The 22,627-nt window shown below is 39.5% G+C and overlaps 1 protein-coding gene across 4 annotated transcripts in view; it reads left to right on the top strand.

Annotated features, from left to right (window-relative positions):
* The window catches only part of tbc1d1 (TBC1 (tre-2/USP6, BUB2, cdc16) domain family, member 1), a 70,754-nt gene extending 54,771 nt beyond the window's left edge, over nucleotides 1-15,983 (top strand). For all 4 annotated transcript variants that reach the window (XM_061710874.1, XM_061711019.1, XM_061710934.1 and 1 more), the window contains 6 exons: nucleotides 781-881; nucleotides 974-1,117; nucleotides 5,445-5,604; nucleotides 6,643-6,812; nucleotides 14,157-14,333; nucleotides 14,428-15,983. In XM_061710874.1, coding sequence (XP_061566858.1) covers nucleotides 781-881; nucleotides 974-1,117; nucleotides 5,445-5,604; nucleotides 6,643-6,812; nucleotides 14,157-14,333; nucleotides 14,428-14,694 — 1,019 coding nt within the window. In that variant the 3' untranslated portion in view covers nucleotides 14,695-15,983. The remainder of the gene's footprint in view (nucleotides 1-780; nucleotides 882-973; nucleotides 1,118-5,444; nucleotides 5,605-6,642; nucleotides 6,813-14,156; nucleotides 14,334-14,427) is intronic.
* The last annotated feature ends 6,644 nt before the right edge of the window (nucleotides 15,984-22,627 follow it).

Genomic DNA, 22,627 nt, shown 5'->3' with positions numbered 1-22,627 from the left:
CACTAGGCAGGGTGGGGTTTCTCTGGCCGGACGTGGCGCGTGGAAGGATCATGTTATTCCCTTATTATAACCAGAATATCGATATCGAATCGTATCGGAAATCGTATCGTCTTGGGACCTAGTGTATCGGAATCGTATCGTATCGGGAGTCAGTCAGTGATGATACCCAGCTCTATTCTCGTGTCCAACAAAACATTCCTTTTTTGGGGATAAACAAAAAAATTACCAAAAGTTGTAATGTAAAAACAAAAACAAAAACAAAAAAAAAAAAATTGATCTTTAGGCATATGAATCGATTTTTAGGAATTAATATGAGAATCGATTTAGAATTGGGGAATCGATTTTTTCAACACAGGCCTAATTTATTCACCCTCCTGTGGGCTTCCACCTGCAGGGGGGGTTTGTGCAGCAGCCAAAGTCACAGGCCTTGGCGTGATGCTGAAACTAGCTCTCGGCACATGGACTGTCACCCCCTTGGCGGTGAAGGTGTCTCAGCTTGTGTGTGAGGTTGGGAAGCACCAACAAGAGATGCTGTGGTTGGGTTCACATCAATGCAAAGCATGGGTTCTGGAACCAGTCTCCCTTAGAGAGGCTGGACCTCTGGAGTGAGCCCACTCTTGTGTCAAACCAACCCAACCCAAGCATGAGTAAATGGAGCAAGTTGTGTTTATTTGTGTTAAATGTTTAGCCGCAATCCCTGACACATTCTGAGGTATTGTATTTCTAAAAGTTAATATTTCCAAGAGATGGATGATGTTTCAATGTCTTCTTCTGCTCCAGGTCGCACTTTTCCCACCCATCCGTATTTCCAAGCTCAGCTGGGAGCAGGACAGTTGTCTCTGTATAATATACTGAAAGCCTACTCACTGCTGGACCCTGAGGTATTTTCTTTTTCACTTTATTTTCTCCTCTTTATCGGGTGTGACCGTAACCCTTCCCTGTCAGGTATACCTCAAGTTTGTTTTCATTCTAGGTGGGATACTGCCAAGGCCTCTCCTTCATCGCTGGTGTGCTGCTTCTACACATGGGGGAAGAGGATGCCTTCAACATGCTCAAATTTCTCATGTATGATGTTGGGCTTCGTAAACAGTACAGGCCCGATATGATCATTTTGCAGGTAAAGCCCAAAACACGCACTCTTGTTCTTTGTCCCGTTTAAGATTTACAGCATCTATCTCTGCTATCTTTATTTGTGATCATTCATACGTTTCTCTGACACAGTTGCATCTCATCAAACAGATTACTCCAGGTCAATATCTTTCGTTCGCCCCTTCATAAATTATGCAACAATGCATCATATCCCTGATTTTTAAACAGAAAGTAAACGATTGCCACAGACCTTGTGAGTTAAACATAAGTTTAGAGCTATCCCTGCAGTCACAAACCGAAAACAAACACATCATTGTCAGCTTGAGTTCCTTCATCTGTTACCAAATTGCGGCTCGTGTAGTGGCTTGCATCACATTTGTTTTGTCTGTCTGTCTCTTGAACCTACAGTACCAAAAGCAGGGCCATCTCCTGGTCTATCAGTGTCTTGTTTGTTTAAAGCCTCTTTAAATCAGACAGAAACGAGAGTTGTACATGGACAGGCGTGAGGAGACGCTCACTGTGACTGTGAGGACCAAAGAAAGTGTGAATATGATTGTATGATAACGGAAAGCCTGGGGCTCCTCGCCAGGTGTAGCCGAGTGCAGCCTCTTATGTTGTTGTCTTAACCTTTTTGGTATGTTACATCTCATACCACAATGAGGCAACAGTACAACAACTGTTTGCATCGTAGCAACGTTATCATAGTTAAATCTTGAAATACACAGCATGCATTGTCATGTTTGGCTCCTTAACTTTAATCCGACATTTAGCTGTCAGGAGCGATGAAAGCTTCAATTAAGATCCATCGCTTTACTTTTCAACGTGTAACAATATGGCAAGTGTGTTGAAGCCTGCCTTGGAGATGTAACGCGTTGAATCAGTGTCAGGTCTGACAGGCTGATGGATCGCTCACCTTTTCAACTCATACGGTTTAAACACTTGATAACGTCATCTATCTGCTAAACGGATGCATACGATAGAAGTTGTGATACAAAAACCTGAGTTTACAACACATTTTACAAATGACCAAAATCGGAAAGAATTGTAACAGCATATAAAATGTAAATTTGTACATTTAATGTACAATATTATTTTCCTTGTTAGTTTTTTTTTTATTATTTTGTTAAGACATCTGTTCCCATAAAATGTGTTGTATGGGTGCATTTTAATATTAGTAAGGAGGTAAACAGAAAAAAAAATGATGGAGTTTCAAACAGTTGATGTCAGCAGATGAATGTAATTAGTCAAGGGGCAACTTTAGAAAAAGAGCCTCCGTTAAGACTTTTGCTCACATGTCTGGGTAAAGTTTGACAACCTATTTTTTTTGTTAGAACAAATCTATAGAATGAATTTTAGGGCTGTTGTCATCTTGAATTTTTTAGCTGGTGACCACTAGAGGCGCTAGAATATTCAAGTTCTCAAGTTTTGGTCAACGTGTACAATTGGTATGCATAATTGAAAGAAAAAGATTAAAACATTGTATATCTAAGGAAATAGATAAAACAATACTTAAAAAGCCTTTTTGAATCATATTGTAATATTTTAGCCAATATTGGATACAAAATATCACTTTTTTATAGACGTTTTTGACATTTCATAGAAAATGTGTTTCACTGCAAAAAAAAAGATGCTTATTATGTGTGTGTTAAAAACGCCTATAAAAAAAGTCATATTTCTTAACCAATATTGGACAATACAATTTAAAAAAAAAAAATGTTTTTCAATTGATGTTTTATCCATTTCCCTAAATATAAAATCTTGAACATTGAAGATTTTGCATATAAACTGTACATTTTTACCATTATTGTGACCATATGCATGAATTGAGTATCTGAATGTTACAGCGCCTCCAGTGGTCACCAGCAAAACAATCCAAGATGACAACACCCCTATTATTCCTCCTAGGGGTTCCTTCTAACAAAAAAATAAGGTTGTCAAACTTTACCCAGAAGCGTGAGCAGAGTTATCAATCTTAGGGTTTGCCCCCTTACTAAATGATAGTTTTACACAAATGGAGAGTGAACGGCGTCTCGGAGTCTTTGAGGACTGGGTGACTGGTCAGGAGATCTACAGTTCTTAACAAAGCTTAGAGAAACGTGTCCGCCAAAGAAATATAGGAAGGTATTTTTAGAGTTCTGCTCCTCTGCGGGTACAAGCTCAAACTAGACACATGTGATCTAATCAGACTGCAGGACATCTAGAACTGTCATTCATCAGTACCTGATGTAATCACAAGCAAACGGTAACTTTGGAAAACCTCCAACACTACAATATGAAACTCTCAAATCCCATTAAAAGTCCAAAAAAGAAGCCTTATTTTATGCTGTTCAGAGGTGGTGTTGACGTCTTTGGGTTCAGGAGCACCTGGGATGGGCCGTCACGCATCTCGGGTTCATGCTATTATTGGGCTTGAGAAGCACTTGCTTAGTTATTAAAGTTTATTATCAAGAGTCTGATGACACAAGCAGGTCCCTCTTTCTGCGCAGCAAGGTGACAGAACGTCAGCGGGTCCTGGCCAGACGGGAGATGTGGTTGCCAGGTTTGCTTCAGACAGGGTTTTGGAGGAGGCAAACCACTGGCTGGTGGCTTAACATGCTTGAGTGTGAGGGAGCAATAAAGGATGAAGTATAAATATATCCTTCAGCCTGAGCTGCTGGCATCGGCAGCAACCCTAACTGGTCCAGAGACAATTAGATGCAGACACATTGTTCTTTAGACCCAGGTGTGAAAAATGCAAATCCTGCTGCAGATTTGAGTCATTTGTTGGTTTTTTTCTGGCTCAGAACACGTGTTCATGCCTCGAAGCGTTGGTGCAGACCATTTCTTGGTGTTTACGCATGACTGTGGCCCAACACGCTCTGCAAAAACGTTTTAAATGAACCCTTCACTCGCACATACATTGCTTTCCAATGACTTTAAACGAGGTGTCGTTACCAGACTGAATTGTGGGTTTGTGTTGCATTGGAACCTTTCCAAGTTCCTGGTAACGTAAGGAGAAACTGCAGGGGTTCTTCTGTTGCCTCTGGTTTGCTGCATTGTTCATTTATTCCAGACATGTCAAAACCATTGTATAGAGTGCAATAATGTTAACACTAGTATCTATGTATCTATATACATATACAAACACACACATTGTGAACATATAGAACCTCCTGTAAATACATCTATATAAAAAATTAAGGTTTTCAATGAATATACACAAAATAAATAAATCTATACCCAATGTGGACACACCTCTCTTTCCATATATATATATATATATATATATATATATATATATATATATATATATATATATATATATATATATATATATATATATATATATATATATATATATTTCTATAGTTATAGTTTTTGTTCATTTGGTTTGTTATTTAGTTGTTTATTTTTAGTTTGTTTCTTAATTATTACATTTTTCTTTTGTGTAAATTCTTTGTAATTTTTCTTTAATTTCTATCATCTATAGATTTCTAACTGCTCATTTGTATATTTTGTTTTTATAAGTATGATATTAAATGTTATGTTAACTATAAGTGGAGGCACCTGATAAGCTCTTTGAGTTTTCGCCTCTTCTTGCACTTTAAATTTGTAAAGTTGGTACTTTTATGTGTGTAATGTTTAACTGTGCAAATAAATACATAAAATAAAAAAAATAATAATAATAATAAAAAATATATATATATATATATATATATATATATATATATATATATATATATATATATATATATATATATATATATATATATAATGTTATATACATGCTCGCACATAACAATAAAATTTCACATAAAACCTGTTTAACGTCTGAAAAGGAGTAGGAAGAAGTCAAACTTCTTTAATCATACCCCTACTCCAGTAGTCTATAATTACACTTTACATTCATCCGGTTTTCTAAGTCTTGTGAATTTATCGGGGGGGGGGGACCCAAACTAACATAAAGTAATTCAGAAAGTAATCTACCGGTAATATTCTTTTTTTTTTATTATTATTTTTTTATTGGAAGTAGTTTCACAACATAGAACAGTAGTACAGCAATAATATAATATTAATTTAATGCAACATTTTTGAATTGTAAATTCAGATCCAGATAGACTTTCACATCTAACTACACACTGATACTCATGTACACATTCACACCCACATACACAGTGCACCCCGAGAGCACCCAACCTGCACCAACAGACCCCTGACAGCGACACCCAGTCCAGGCACTTCCCCCCCCCCAAGGCCTCTCCACCTCACAACAGAAGCATCCCTGCGACTCCTGGTGCGGGCTGGCCGGGCGCCCGCCTGCCCCGCCCCAGCGCAGGCAGACCCCGCCAACATGTTTTTGTTTTGTCTCATATCAGATTCAGATGTACCAACTGTCACGGCTGCTTCATGACTATCACAGGGACCTGCACGGCCACCTGGAGCAGCAGGAGATCGGGCCCAGCCTCTACGCCACACCCTGGTTCCTCACTTTATTTGCCTCTCACTTCCCCCTTGGCTTTGTGGCGCGTGTCTTTGGTGAGATCTGAGAGCTCTTCATTTTCACGCTCTACGTACTGTGATTAACTAGACTCTTTCACTTCGGGGGGAGGCGGGGCCTAATTGTATTATTTCAGGATATAAAAAGGATGATGGGGTGTTTACAGAGATGTTAAGTTGATCTTCTCTCCTTAGTTAATGTGTCTAGTGACGTCTTGAATTGTTGGGTGGTGGAGAGCAGATAGGAGGGGCATCGGGGCCAGTTTACATTAAGGAAGATTGGAGTGAGACAGTTTTCATAAATACCCACGTCAAAAAAAGTTTTTTTCTTTTGTTATTCATATGCCAGAATACGTCATGGATTTGAGATCAAATAAATTTGATTCAGTTACTGGCTGCTGTTTTCTTTAAGGTGACTTTCTAGTGTATCTTTTGTGTAAACACCATCACACCCACTATTATTACATCTCTCTCTTTCATGTCTTGACTTTTCTCTCCCTCATACCTTCTTGACTATTGTTTTCATATTTAATTTCTTGCGTGGTCCGCTGTAACTGAACCAGACTTGCTGGCTCCTTCTATTCACCTGAGCAGAACAATCGTGTGTGTGTGTGTGTGTGTGTGTGTGTGTGTGTGTGTGCGTGTGTGCGTGCGCGTGTGCATCTTCTTTGCACCATCTTGTGTTTGGTAACGTATGCGAGGCCGAGGCGCGATACCTCCACCATGTCTTAAACTTGTGTATGATCTCATGCAGTCTTGCTCAACACACACCACACCCTGATGGGTTCAAAGCGTCCTTCACACACAAATAACACACACACCTACCTTCTAACCTATATTTAAGTTTGCTTAAGATTTTTTTTTGTTTTTTGTTTATTTGTTTTGTTGCATTGACGTCAAATCTTTATTCTCATTATGAAGACTTTAAGCTACCAATAAATACAATAAGCTTTCCTGTCAGCGCCCGGTATTATTCATTTTACTTTATCATACTTAAAAAAAGAAAAAAGCTTTAACGTATAAGCCTTTGCTTTTCTGTTCTGTCCTCCTCAACAGTCTTTTCTCCCCCTCTGTCAGATATGTTGTTCCTCCAGGGCTCAGAGGTCATCTTCAAGGTCGCCTTGAGCCTCCTGGGGAGCCACAAGCCTCTGATCCTGCAGCACGACAGCCTGGAGTCCATCGTGGACTTCATCAAGACGACACTGCCCAACCTGGGCCTGGTGCAGATGGAGAAAACCATCAACCAGGTAGAAAAAAAAACACCCGTTTTTAATCTCACTAGTCTGTATTTAATATGAAAATGTAGAAGTAGAAAAATAGAAGTTGGCTGATGGATAGGTTTTTACATTACTTGTTTATTTTTCAGCTTGTCATCAACATTCTGATAGAAACAGTCAGTTAAGTTGGGTTAAATGTATGTGTCATGCGCAAGTAAATGTCAAAGCTACAGGGAGAAGCGCTTGCATGCAGTCTTACAACTCTTCAACCGCCTGTCGTAACCAGCGTTGAGGAATGTTACTTTTAAAAATAACTAATTAGGTTACAAAAGTACTAAAACGAAGCTCATTACATTACAGCTTTAACTTATTTAAAATGATTTTGCATCACCTAAAATGAAAACAGCTCTGTGACTCTTCATGTGTGTTTATAGTTAAAATCTCTCATGATTATGACTACTGTCACACAGCCAAGTCCATAAATCTTTATACTTGTACACGGACTGAGAGACACAATGTCCCATTTACAGCTCTTTGTTGCACAACCCAACACAAAAGCTGTCTCAGTTGCTAGACGTACATGCATGCCATTTTAGAGAACTGTCATGCAATATGTCATTTGATTGATTAATCTCATGGAAAGCTGGAGACATGTTTATTACAAGTTTATTAACCCCATTCAAAGTAACCTTATCAAAGTTAAATGTTAGTCGTTGCTGCAGCACCGCTGCCACCAGGACCATCCTCTTCCTCACATCACCACTCATCTTGCAGGTTTTTTTCTCGCTGCAGACGGACTCCTGTTACTCGACCGCATCACTGAATTGTATTGTAAAGTTCTTGCTTATTTTATCCCCCAAATGCGGAAAAATCTATAAATATTTTCAGAATTTAAAAGTTTAACTTTTTACTTATTCGAAATTGTGTTTCTTTATTGATAACGGTACTAAAGAACCAAATATGTATATTTAAGGCCTAATATGTGAGGCTTCTCATGAAAAAAGCAATCCAAGTACATGTTATCCTTGCCAAATGTATGCGCTAGTCAAAACACATAAATCACAACCATCAATATTACATTTCAGGGTCTTTCCTAAGTATCATATTTAAAGAGATCAGTTTCAGTATGTCTAGACAGATATTATCATTGTTGCACCATACAGTTTGCATGTATCCACTTCACAAACGCAGATGTTGCATGTTTTCACCTGTTAAAACACATTACCGGTAGGTCTAAAATAATTTCAAGATACAAGAACAACGATCGTGGTATAAAAGTTGATAATCTGCATCAAAGGTTTAAGGCTTCATAATAAATAGTTGTTAGTAGTTGTTGTTGTTGTAGTGCGAAATGAAGATTTTAGTGGGCAATGGCGGTCAAAGTTGTGTTTCAGAAAACCATCAGGTTTTAGATTACTGTTACAAAGCTTTAGCCTGGCCCGCCGTTCCCAATCACTTTCTGGCTTTCTGGTTACCCCTCCCATAAAAACCATTTCCACCAGTACATAATGTACCGAACAAATCGCAACGGTGTGGATTTCATGCAGTGACTGATACGAAAGAATCCCAGAGCCACTATTCAAATCCACCAGTGTGGCTGCAAAATCCCATAGAAAACCTGGAATCAAGACGTTTTTCCTGCAAAACCAGCTTTTTACTCTACTGTTTGTCATATTGAATGCCTTTTGCTCTTGTCATATGCTGCGACTCTCTTATTGGTTGTTTTTCCCATGAGGGAATTTCTATATCCGTTGGCATTTCCCCTGGAAATCAAGGCCAAATTCAGAGGAACCAGGCTCCATTTTTGGTTTTAAGAGAAGTAGAACAAGAATGGAAAGTCAGGCCAACAAAGCTCGGGTCTGTGAAAACCTTTTTGAAATGGCACCTGAAGTTTAAATGGGTCAAAGGAGGCTGCAATTGTCAATTTTTGTTTACCTTTACATTTTTGCTTGTTTCCTTACAATTATCAGTCAATGATCAAACGACTTCTCTGTGACACCCCACACCCCTATTCTCTAGTATCGGTGAAACTCCAACACTGCACCACTTAATCCCCCAATTCCACTGAAATGCTCCTTCAGTTTCCTTGACTCCACTTTGTAAAGCAGCACCTTGTTGAGTCATTATTTATTCTCCTGAGGAACAGAACTTCAAGTGCAAACACCAGCACAATCCTTGTTAGATTCACTCAAAATAAACTACTGTGCTCTTATTCCTGAGGATGAATGTTGTTTTTTGTTTCCCATTGGTTCCTGATGTAATTAATATATAAAAACTGTCAGATATGGTTTGTACAGGTGGTCAGTCAGGAAAAATATGTACCTGCAAGTGGAACAACTGTTTAAGTATTTTGGTGTGATTAACAAAAAGAGAAAAATAATAGTGACTCACCGAATGTTCGGTAACCGAAATTGTTCGGCCGAAAATAGCAAGAAAAACACTTTCGGTGTTCGGTGGAATAAGTGGGGAAAAAAAACGAACAATTAATAACGGCATGTTTAGATGACGCAATCAAACAGCCAACAGTGTGGAGTGAGGGGCGAGCGTTGTTAAATGCAGCAAACATGTCAGCATGTCAGATCATTACTTGGATGTGGGGAAAAAGCAGAGGACACGAGAAATGATCCAGGCTGAGTTGGATTTGGGAAACCGCTTGGTGATGGAGACGGTCACAGGACGCACAGCGCAGAGAAAAAGACCCGTACTACCGATGCGGTGGAGAACCCTCACTGTCTGATATGTTTGATGAGATCTTCCAAGAAAATAACCCTGATTTTTACAATTATTATACAAGGCTTCAAATTGCGGAGATCAGTCCCGCCCCACCGCGACCCGATTAACTGGATTTGAACCGGAGAAAATGAAAAAGGATTATGAGAAAAAATACAATTAGTACAGTAAGACAAATTGTGACTGGCGGGTATTTCACTGCACATGTATTTGATTTATGCAATGGTGAAAAAATTGGCACAATAAATGAAAAACTGCGAAGAACCATTATTCGGTATTCCGCCAAGTGTTTATTATTATTTTCGGTTTCGGCCACAAATTTTCATTTCGGTGCATTACTAAAAAAATAATAATCCAATCCTTACCAGGTTTTAAACATATAAAATAATATAGCCGCCGATATACAACATTATGTTACATGTTGCACCATATCAATATTTGTTTTTTAAAAATTAGGCTCAAGTAAATACATTTCACTATTACATAGTTTGTAAATTGACCTCCTTAATAATTAAGGAGGAAATTTGGCTCACTTTTCTTAGAGCATTGCCTCAGTTCATTGAGGTTCACGGGCCTTTATCTAAAGCGCTCTGAAGGTTCCTGATGTATTAATCAGGATGTGTTCTGGACTTTCTGTTATTGCCACACCTTGATTCTTTTATTTACCGTATTATTTTTTCAGCAGTTTCATTAGAAGTCGTTAGATTTCCTGGTGTGTCTTGGATCATTGCCCTGTTGCACAGCCATGCTTTATCAAACCGTCAGCTGTTAGAAAGACAATCTCGTGTGTGATTCAAGAATGCTTTAATGTTTACGGTCGACTCGATGGCTACGAGGTGCCCACATCGTTCGGCTTTAAAATAAGCCCAAAGCTTAAACTCATCACCTACTCCACCACTGTAATTTATAATTAGTGTGAGGTGTTTGTGCTCATATTTGGGTTTCACAGAGCAGTTGTTTTGATTTTCTATCATCGTTACTGATGTCTTTCCTTCTCTGCATTGTGTTAAAACACATGAATGTTCCAAATCAGCAGATTCCCAACATGTTGGTGGCCAGAGTACCTGATGTTTAAATAATCAAGTGCATTTTATTAGCAGCAACAAGCTGCTATTAACACCTTTAATCCTCCATGACAGGTTGTACATTATTCACACCTCACATTATCTCTGACTGCTGCTACTTGAAGTGTTTTTGTGTCTTTAATTCCTCTCAGGAAACTTGTGCCAAGATCTGATTTTACAGCCTATGTGGTTCAAAATAAAACAAAGCGGAGAATGATAATACGCCAAAGTGACAAAAGGCATCCAAGTGAGCCGCACCCTGACCTCCCAGCAGTAATCGAAGCAGCTGCTGGGTGTTAGTTGAGTCATTTAACTGGTACGTCAAGCCTCAATATTTGGAAAAGTACTACGTCGACACCATCCGAATCGCGCGTTGAAATGCCAGTGAATTTCAAGAACCTGTAATATCCCCATGAAGGGTATTTTCGGGTTATTCTTACACCCTAACCTTAAGAAAGGTTCACCGTTAACCCCTATAATATTACATGTTGAGATTCAAAATGCCACTAGATCACAAAGGTCAGTGATGAGTCAAAAGATGTTAGCAAGATACCCTGCTATTAGGTAAGCATTTATCCAAAAATGTATGTGAAACAGCAAACTGGTTGGTTGCCAGCACTTCCCCTCCAGCACAACCTTTTCACCTCTGGTTAGTAACTGTTGGGTGACTCACAGTTTCAGGTCAAAACAACAGGGAGTGACACGATGAACACGATGAGGAAATGTTTACAGAGAGGGACTTTAGTTTCCGGAAGCAGGTGCTTTTGGTCATCATCCCAACTAATAAGAATATGTTGTGGCAGGTTTGTTACAAACGGTCATTATCAGTAATGATGATTCATTGTATTTAAAAATGTATCACTGAACAAACACGTTATCACTTTTTGTAAACACTGTCTATCAGACACAGCTTTTCCACTCATCGGGTCCCAGATAGCGGTGCATTGTAGCTCGGGGGTTACAAATAGGAAGAAAATGTCCTTTAAATTCCTGAAAATACTATGTAGAAACTTTCCAGGGGAAGTTGAGCTGGGAAGTTTTTAAAAATATTCAGATTTGAATCAAATGGTGAGCACAGTCTTGTCTGCAGAGTAAGACTAGAAAGAGATTTAAACACGGATGTAGTGGATCAAAAACACATTACGCAAGAATTTTGAACAATATTCATTCTTGTCTCAGGACCACATTGATTGAATGTTTTGATCCACTTCAAATGTCAACTATAACAATTAAAAAATGTAGGATATTAGCACTCCTCAAGAATCTTTGTAAATCAAACTATGTCTTAGATTCTGATGTGACGATGGGAAACTTGTTCGCATAAGAGGGAAAAGGTCTGTACACATGAACGGAATTTGCTATAACCAGGTTTATAAATTCCCTGTTATGAACTAACCTACAATTTAGTTTAGTTTAGTTTATTTAGCACATAACATAAAAAAAATAACATTACACAAATAAGTGCAGTTAAAAGAAAGGGAGGAGCGAGCAAGCCAGTAGGCTTATGAGGAGCCCCCACCTAATAACATTTAACAAAATAGTTATGAGGATACAAAATCATAAAAATAAAAATAAATAATATATCATAAAAATTGCATGTAGAACATGAATGAAAATAAAATTAAAAAAATTACTGTAGACATGATCATGAAAATATGAATATTATGCTGAACAAATGGCAACACAGAATATGAAGTGCAAAAGAACATTAACAGTGTGAAAAGCAAGAGCTTTCTTGACTACATTGTTGAATTAAATGCTCTCTTGAGCGACTTTTGAAGATGGATAGGGACCTACAATTGTTTGCAATATGGTACCAACTATTCCAGACTTTGACACCTCTAAATCTAAACAAAAATTGGCTTCTAGATTCCAGACATTTAGGCGGATGTAGGGCTAGGGCCTGCCGAGTTGAGTAGGAATGAAATTGAGAGTTTGTGGCAAAGTATGACCTAAAGTGCTGAGGAACATTTCCTACTGAGGAAAATATTTTGTAAAGAAAAATGCATATTTGGTAACTTTTGATGTCATAAATAGTAAGGATCTGTAGATTTTTAAATAAAGGAGCAGCAGTAGCATCCCAGACAGATCGAGATGCAAGTCTTACAAAACGGTTCTGGAGAAATTAAGATTTTATGGAGAGTAGTTGTAAATGTACTCCCCCAAACAATATTGCAATATGAAAGGTGAGGATAGATTAAACTGTAATAAAGAGTAAGTAGAGTAAGTACAATTTAGCAAATGTTATTAATTAATTCCTCTGAAAAATGAGCCAGATAGTTCACCTGGTTGACTTGTGCATATATGGAGCTTATAGTCGCCAATCGACGGACATGAAAATTGTGAAATTTTTCAAAAATTAAAAATGTTGGAGGTCGTGGAAAACAATGGCAAGTATATTTTTAATCGCATTTCATAGACAATGCCAGGCTCGGGTAATAGTCATATAAACCAGTAAGTGAACGAAGAAAAAAAGAAATGTGCAGCTCTGAAATGATTTATTGGTCATTGATGCAGCGAACATTACAGCGCAAGAAGATGGCCGAGTAATCAGAAATGAAACGGAGTCTCATAGTCGGCCTTTGTCACGGGGGTTTCACTCTAAGGCGCAAATAAACACTGTCATACTTTCAAACTGTTTATAGGTAAGCTCTGGCACAAGTCTTGTTCCTGCCGGGGGAAACGTACACATCTGTGTGCAACTTTTAATGGCAATTTGAAATGTTAGCGATTTTCTTTTTTTGGGGGGTTTGTCTGTTTGTTTTCTTTAGTCCTCACACCCACTAACTGTAATTGGTTGGCATGTACACACCCTTTGCCCCAAGGCTAAAGCTCAGAAACCTCATGAGAAGACATAAAACTGGGCACTCGTAAAAGATATTCTAAAAGTCTGTCCCTCGGTTAAATAAAGGATAATGAATAAAATAAAGAAATACAGGCTCCAGATTAAGCCATGCAGCAACTTTCTCTAAAGATTCATCCTCTGAGATCTGCTCACTGACGAACAAATTAATAGCACGGAAGAGTCATTTGCGCTTCAGTGATCCTCCTGTCCTCAATACAATCCAAAGAAAATCCTTTAATTACATGTGACTAACACCGCTTGACTTGGTGACAGTTGCCTCCCTGAGGTCTTTCTCTTATTAAGACAAAATATGTTTGCTTGTCAGTCTAGTTGAAGTTATGGCCCGTTTAGAATTTGTCTGAGTCCCCGATTGGTTTACTGACCGTCAGAAATTTCCCTGCAGCGGCTTTATCGGAACAATCATGACTGATACAAATGATAACTGTGCAGTACACCTGAGGCTGTGTTGTTAGACACTAAATTGGACTGTTTAGTGGTTTTATTGCTCATATTTGTAAAAGCTGGCTTTGAAGTCTTGCTCAGTTTAAGAACGAGTATGTCATAAACATAATATATGACATTATTTGATGTTAGAAAAACTGATCACACAGAACTGAATCTGAAATCTTAATCCACCCATATGTGGCACGTAGACACTAAAAGTGAAAAAGAGTTTCAAAAGTATGTGACTTTGGGAAATGCCAGCATTTTCAACGTATTCTCTGTGTTCATTAGGTTTGTGAGATGGACGTATCCAAGCAGCTCCAGGCCTATGAGGTGGAGTATCACGTGTTGCAGGACGAGCTCCTGGACACGCCTCCGACCCTCAACCAGCAACAGCGAGCTGCACAGCTGGAGAGGACCAATCAGAGCCTCCGGCAGCAGAACCTGGATCTGCTGGAGGAGCTGCAGGTATGCAAACAAGCATTTAAAAAAAAAAAAAACAGGTATATGAAAGAAGTAATGTTCTCTTTGTTCATTACAACCGTCTCGCTCCCCCACAAAGGTGTCCCACGCACGAATCTGCAGTCTCGAGAGTCGAGTGGAGGCTTTGGCCCAGTCGGAGGGCCGGCTGAAGGAGCAGGTTTCCGCACTCGAGGAGGAGAAGCAGCAGCTGGTGGGCACCGTCGACCGTCTCCAGAACCTCGTCACCGGCCTGGGTTTACACGCCGGCGCCGGCGAACCCACACTCCCCTCGCTCCCTGGCCTCGCAGCATCGGCTCTGGACGGCAGAACAGCGGACTCTGTTCACCATCCTCTCGTACTACCATAGTAACAGCATCCATAAACTGGTGGAAATGGCCAAAAATAAATAAAAAAGCCAGTAATGAAAAGCCCAGGAGGTGAAGATTAAGTCCCGAACCCTCACACCTCCACAATATTTTATTGAAAAGTGGACACAGAGTGAGCTGTTGGACCTAAAACAAAGGGAAGCGTGGAAATAGAGCAAGAACGTGGTTGAGGTTGAAGGAAAAAGCTAAAAATACAGGGTAGCACTCTCTGCTTTCACCCTTTTATATAAGTAAACATGTGATTTGACAAACAATCCCCGAAGTTAGCACTGTCCCTCTGGGCCTCGGCTGTTTAAAAACAAAACCGAGCAGTTAGGTTTGCTATAACTATACTCGTACGTTTGCGTCCCAGCGAGCGCTCGTGTGTTTGACCCGTGGGTTTGTTTATTGGTGTCGGATGCAACAAAGGCTAAAGTGGCCAAAGAATGTCCTCGCACTTAAACTCAAAGAACAAAGACTCGGCTGCACAGTATTCAGATGATCACTGTTACAGGAAACCATCCACAAATCTGCATCCCAAAGACAAAGTCTGACAAAGACAAAGAAAGTGAGACGAAGGCATGGCTGGAAAAAGAAACGTCATGATTAAGTGTTCTTTTTTTTTGTTTGTTTTGTTTATCTATTATCAAAGTTGAATTAGCCAAACGATGTTGGGGGCTTTGGATGTTGGTACTCCTGTGAGAGGTCGGAAGGGTGAGGAGGGGAATTATTTCTGATTCCTCCCCCGCGTTTCTAGTTTCCTGACCCCAACGTGCATCTTAAGTTCATTTAACTACTGCAGCTTACAGGAAGAGTAACACAATAAATCCAGACCATTTCACATCCTGTTTTTTCACCTTTGAGTACACATTGATTCATCCGTGTAGACCAGAACTTTAGAAACGGTGCCTCTTCCTTTCCAGGAAGAGGAAGTACAAAGTTTTACAAATCAGCTAATTTAAATTATTGCGCAAAAAAAAAAAAAAAGACGCTCAGGTCTGATACCTGTGCTGTTGAGACAATCTTGTCACCTGAAAGTCATTTACTGTATTCAACACACTGAATTCCTTGGATCCGAGCTTCAGCTCGGCGCGTGTGTTCGAGTGTCTGAATGTTACCGTGTCCGTGTTTCTCGTGCACTCCGCTGATTGTAACGAACCTGTTGGGTTGCACTGTAAAGACTTTGACTTTTACCCATGACTCTCTTTGCACATGTTTTTTCTGTTTTATTGATTTATTATTGCCTTTACTTTATTCTGTACTTCAAAATACAATTCCTATTCTTTCAGCACCCTGGTGTCTGTGTTGTTTTTGCCTGCAGACGGTCAGGTGTAACACTAAGATCGTAATGCCCGTTGTCTCAACGTGTCCCTCAGTTTGAATGCTGTGGGTTTGGCGCGTGGACCTATGGCCTGTGTTTCCAGGCACTGGTCCTGGAGTGGAGGAAAAGACGTGCCAGGGCACGTTTGACTCTAGTAGTAAGCATTAACTCTAAGTGTATTTACACAACAGATGAAGAGCCAGAAGCGGAAACTTGGAAAGATATAAACACGCCAATCAGAAGTTCTCATGGAGCTGTTTGTGTGTCAACACACTACAGTAGTGAACATTTCTGTGAAACATAGGTTCATTGCACCTTTAAGTTTAAGTCACCTTTAACCCACCAGCATGCCAATAAACTTTCTTTTTTTTTAAGTTCATCCACATCTACGGAAGAGTATTAGGGCCATGGAGTAGAAAAAATATTTGAGAGGGGAAGATTTTTTTTATTGTGCACTTCGAGAAAAAAGTCGAAATGTCGAGATTAATGTTGAAATAAAATTTCAAGAATAAAGTCAAAATTTCGTGAATAACGTCGACATTTTGACTTTTTTCTCAACATTTCGTCTTTTCTCAACATTTCGACTTTTCTCAACATTTCGACTATTTTCTCGAAATTGTACTTCAACTTTATCTCGACATTTCAACTTTTTTCTCAACATTTCGACTGTTTTCTCGAAATTTTACTTCAACTTTATTCTCGACATTTTGACTTTTTTCTCGAAATTGTACTTCAACATTAATCCCGACATTTTGACTTTTTCCTCAACATTTCGACTTTTTTCTCGAAATTGTACTTCAACATTAATCTCGACATTTCGACTTTTTTCTCGACATTTCAACTTTTTTTCTCGAAGTGCACAATGAAAAAAAAATCTTCCTCTAAAATATTATTTTTATTTTTCTCCTGCCTGGCCCTAATACTCTTCCGTACACATCACTGTTGAGGGAACATAAAATGTCTAGACATATTCTGCACATTTATTTAAAGGTTGACTAATGTCTTAATTAGGGGTCACAAATTAGAGCGTTAATTGCGATTATTTATTACGGGCATATTAAGCGCGTTATGTTTTTTAATCGCTTTGTCTATTTTTTAATCTCTAACTTTACTTTTTCTGTTAGTGAGTTGCCTTTATTTTGAAATCTGTTTGTGCTTGAGTTGTGGGCTGAAAACACTGGTACGTCACACCTTGAAGTGGACACTGATTGGCTGTCACTGCGTGTGGGCGTGTCTAGCAGACGCTGGTAGGATCCCATTGATATCTCTTTGATAAAGGTAGAGTGAAATTTGTTCTTTGTGGAAAGGACTTTGCTGAGCAACGAAGTAGCGCAAGTTTAGCCACATATACGCAAAGCACCCTGTCGGGAGCGCAGCCACAGCTAACATTAGCAGCAACGATGTTACCACGGCAACGCTCTTCACCAAACTAGACTCGAGGAGAGCAGCCTGCGCATGCGCACGCCTGCGACAGAGAGGATGGCGAATGTTCTTGCCAAGTGGCTGTAAATGGCTAGGACTGTATCTGTTCCAAGTCTGTTAAAAATAAATAAATTGCCTTATAAAGCCACTTTTTTTGTTGTTATATAACAGTCTTTTGATCTGCGACAATAATGCAATGAATTTAAAGAAAAACACCTTAAATTGAGGGCTTTTTCTCAGCATTTTTTAGGTGAGATTAAAAAAAGATTAATTAGATTACTTAATTACAGATCTTAATTGCTAAATGTTTTTAATCGCTTGACAGGACTAGTCTTCATTACATATCTGTGACGTGCTGTGGTCAAAATAGCTGAGATATTTCAACACATCTGTGCACATCTGTTGATGGCAGCCAATTTTGGAGGGTGGAGTCGATGGCTAATCTCGACTGCACCCTTCAGTGTTGCAGCTTTGAGCTCGGCTCTTCAGGGGAGCAGCGAGTGTTGACTGATGTGAGCCAGGGTGGTGGCCGGCTGATGCCGGTGTGTGATATCTCCGTACCCTGGTAGCCTGGCAGATTTGAACTGCTCACTGGAGGACATTTACAGACCCAGACTAAGCGACAGAGTAGTGTTGAGGGCTTTTGAGTTGGTTGGCTGGCCAGACACCCAAAATACAGGACTGTCTCAGAAAATTAGAATATTGTGATTTTCTGTAATGCAATTACAAAAAAAAAAAGACATATTCTGGATTCATTACAAATCAACTGAAATATTGCAAGCCTTTTATTATTTTAATATTGCTGATCATGGTTTACAGCTTAAGAAAACTCAAATATCCTATCTAAAAAAATTAGAATATTCTGGGAATCTTAATCTTAAACTGTAAACCATAATCAGCAATATTAAAATAATATAAGGCTTGCAATATTTCAGTTGATTTGTAATGAATCCAGAATGTATGACATTTTTGTTTTTTTAATTGCATTACAGAAAATAAAGAACTTTATCACAATATTCAAATTTTCTGAGACAGTCCTGTATTTGCTCTTAAACCCAGAAATGTAGTTTTATGTACAATTTATCTCCTTTAGATAAAGCCAAGCGGGCCACACCCACTCCCTTTAGGAAAGTTATCTCTCGTGAAATGGGTCTGGTACAGACTGTAAAAAAAACAATGGATGAAGCATTAAGTCTCGCTGCTGAGCAGTTTCGAAGCTTCCTTTCTTCGTACTGAGCGTAGCCACGTTGCCTAGGAAGCTTAACCCAGGGTTTATTGACTGGACGTGAAGTGGAGGAATTACATCTTACATGTTTTGGGCCAGTTCAACGCAAGACTCATGATAAGATTGTCTCCAAAAACAGCTTCAGGTCTTGAAGTCCATGGGCGGCAGGAAGTCTTTTAAGGATAAAACCAGGATCAAAAGCCCGCTCATACATGTTTCACGGCTTATTGAGTGTCATTAGTATCCAATATTTTAAGCTGTGGGATAGATCTCAATCATAAAGGCTCATGCTACCGAAAAGTGATTCACTCCACTTTATCAAACTAGCTGCTATGAATAGAGCTGTACATTTATGGTTGGAAAGAATGACATTTTATGAAGATTATAGAAAATATATAACAAGTTGTGGAAATAAAAGTATAATATGTCTTCTTTAAAACGTATTTGATAATTTAGCACTGTCTGTCTTCTGCATCTTCTTCTGTTACATTAACCAGCTGAACATCCTCTGTCACAACATCCAGACGTCTTTTCTTTGGTGTTCCTCCAACCACCTCCCCGTGTATTCATTCTTCACCTGCTCCAATCTTCACGCACTCTCTTCTTTGCCTCTTTTCCACAATCCCTGTCGTTTCTAACTGTGTCAAACTTGCTGGATTGACCAGTTCAGCTTCTGTTGCACAATATTATTGCAACTTCAACGCTTTTTAACTGATTTGTGTCATCCAACCCAACATCTTTTTATATCTATAGTCATTTTTTTCTCTACGGCTCCACAATTCCTGCATAATTGCCGTTACAAGGAAAAAGAAAATTGCATGAAATTTAAAAAGCAATGCCAATACTCCTTCCATCTGGCCTACAGATGATATTTAACCTGCTGCTGTGTGAGCTTTTAAGACATTTCATCGAGGATCAACGAGAGCGTCGCATAATTAAAAAAAAATACTGTAACCCACGCTGCAGCGCCTGACTTCATCTAGAATAAACAGAAGCTGAACAGAGTTTTCCATTAAGCAGCAACGAGGACAGCCAAGTCCTGTAGTGAACATCCAGGAGCCAGACACACCCAACTGCGGTGACTGCCAAAATGTGGCCCCACCCCGCGGACTACCAGCAGCAACGTAATCCAGGCTTGATGTGGCTAATCTTTTTGTGATCTCTTGCCTGTAAGTCATTAATCACACCGTGTTGTAACATCCTAGCATTGGCGTTGGAGTGCACCTGCTGTGCCATGGCTCCTGCTGTTAGCAGACTGGAGAAACCACAAACGTTGCGCCTGCTCGGTTGTTAGTTCTTCATGGCTGTGGTTGAAACTCGGCGTCTGTTGACAGATATACCTCCTGTTCTGGCTGAATGAGATAAGAGCGTTCGGCATCACCCACCGTCTGGAGTGCTGCCTTCATTGTATGTCAGCATTGAACTGGTGTGTACAGAGAGTGTGTGTCTCTCTGCCAGACCGAGCAGGCTTGTGCCATCGCTCCGAGCTTAGTTTTGTTTAACTTGGCATCTGTTTGCGCTTCCACACTTCACCTCAGCCCTGCCCTGCGCTCAGCTTCAGCACATGCCTGTATCCTCTTAGTAACCCATACACTTACAAAGCAGACCAGAGGATACGCTTTTTTTCATTTTTCTTTTTCGAAAGCTGAGGATACAATGATCCTACAGCAGCTACACTGTAGTTAAGCACCTTGATAACAATGTTCATGTTGTGTTTTCCCTCACATTCTCACTTTTGAGAAACCGCCAATGTCCTCTAGAAACTGGCAGAAGGGATGGCAGTTGATTTTCAATCCATCTTCAACCTAAAAGGTCTCCCTGGCTCATTTTTCCATGATTGTTTCCCATACCACTACTACTCCTACTACCCCTGTTGAAGCATAACCTGAGGTGGTGTCCATCCATGATCTGTTGCCAATTTGTTCGGTTTCGGTATGAATGTTTTTCAGAGGGGGGTTATGTTTGAGTTCCTTATCTTGGCTCTACTGGATGCTCCAGATGAACTGGTTGTTCTGGAACATGGTACTGTAAGATTATATCTTTTCATTTTTAATGCATTGATGCTTTTGTAAAAGTGTTTCATAACTAAATGTTGAAAGCTTTATTGTCGAAGAACTTTCACCTCTCATCTAGAAGACCTCTCCACTGGTTGGGGGTTGTTACAACCAAAAATGTAATAATGGCCAATAACGTAATAACTGCCAATAATGTAATAATTTTGGCCATTTCAAATGTAATAAAGCCAATAGTGTAATAATGTGCCAATAATGTAATAAAACTTTTGAGTCAATAACGTAATAACTTTTTGCCGATAATGTAATAAGGCATTACATTATGAAAGGTTTTTTTTTAATACCAGGCCAATAACGTAATAACCAGCCAATAATGTAATGCCTTATTACATTATCGGCAAAAAGTTATTACGTTATTGGCTCAAAAGTTTTATTACATTATTGGCACATTATTACACTATTGGCTTTATTACATTTGAAATGGCCAAAATTATTACATTGTTGGTAGTTATTACGTTATTGGCCGTTATTACGTTTTTGGTTGTAACAGGGGTTTTGAATGTATAAACCGTTACTGGGGCATTCAAGTCACCCTTGTAACTGGTCTAGCCATCTCTACTGTGGAGTATTGGGGTTTAAAATGTTTACCTGGTCAGTGTGTTGGTTCCAGTCACATGAAACTGAATAAAATTGGGCATGAAGCCACCTGAAGATGAGAATCAAGAACTGTAACTGTTACTGTGTGTTGGATAGTTGACATCTGAAGCCATCTTAACTGTTTAATCTTGTTTTTTCTTTTTTTTCCCATGTCGTAATCACCACACCTGACTTCAGGAAAAGATCCCCCATCTCTTTGAGGCTTTCAAAATGCCTCAAAGTCAGTAGCGTGAATCAAAAAGCAGATTCTGGTCTGTGTGTAGTACTCGTTTCCGGTGTACCTCAGAGTTGAAACCTCTGCCCTTCTCGATACACACAGCGCAGTCAAAGGAAGAAAAAATTAGCAGCTTGTCATTTTTCACATCCTCTCTGTTGAACTTGATGTTGCAGTCTGCTGAGTTGTTGTTTTTTTTTAACTGTTTTTGGCACTAGTGGCCTTTTTTCGAAGTAGGTTGGGATTCAAACCTGCGCTGCCTGCATGCAGGGGTGTTTGTAGACCCCCTGGGGGCCCTGGGCAGGAGAGACCATGGGGCCCCCCCAGAATCATGATGAATAAAGTCCAGGACCACAGATCAGTAATAAAATCTTTTATTAAACAATTAATATATCACATAAATAATAAAAAACTTTGCATACACACTAACTTATTATGTAGCTATGAATGTGTTTAGAAGAAAATGGCTGAGTACACAGACTTTAATGTGCAGTAAACTTGCTTGGTGGATGACTGGGAGTTTGGGATAAAGTGGAAGCAATACTTTTTTTTATAATATAACATGCATTGCTTATACATTATTACGACTGACCTTTTTTCTTTTCATTCTTTCATCGTTCCATTTTTTTTCTTTTTGTGTGCACAGAGGGATATTTTTGCTTCATTAATTCAAATTGTGAATCCATATTGCTGCACGTAGATAGTAAGTGGGCCCCATTAGGGAGATTCCTGACTGTCATTGCAGTGTCTACGGGGATTTCAAGTTGTGTCACTGATATGGAGCGATATCAGCCGTCTGTCGGGGCCCCCTACTATCAACTAGCCAGTGACAACTTGGAAAGGGCCCCGTGCTTTTCTGATGTGTTGTTGTTGCAGCGTCTAAAGCAGTTCTATTATTTTGTTCTGTTGTTGAAGTCAGCCGTCCCCCGGGGCTCCCTTCAGCTCGGGGCCCTTGGTAATTGCCTGGGTTTGCCGGCCCTGTTGCGGCGCCTCTCCCTGCACGAGGGCAACAACCTCTGTAAATAGCGCCCCGCTCACCCCACCAGGTTGTTGTTTTTAACTACCGGTAAGGCTTTTACTTCTT

The sequence above is a fragment of the Cololabis saira genome, chromosome 1, assembly GCF_033807715.1.
Source record: "Cololabis saira isolate AMF1-May2022 chromosome 1, fColSai1.1, whole genome shotgun sequence".
Taxonomy (NCBI): domain Eukaryota; kingdom Metazoa; phylum Chordata; class Actinopteri; order Beloniformes; family Belonidae; genus Cololabis; species Cololabis saira.
This window is presented reverse-complemented; position numbering and strand designations above follow the sequence as displayed.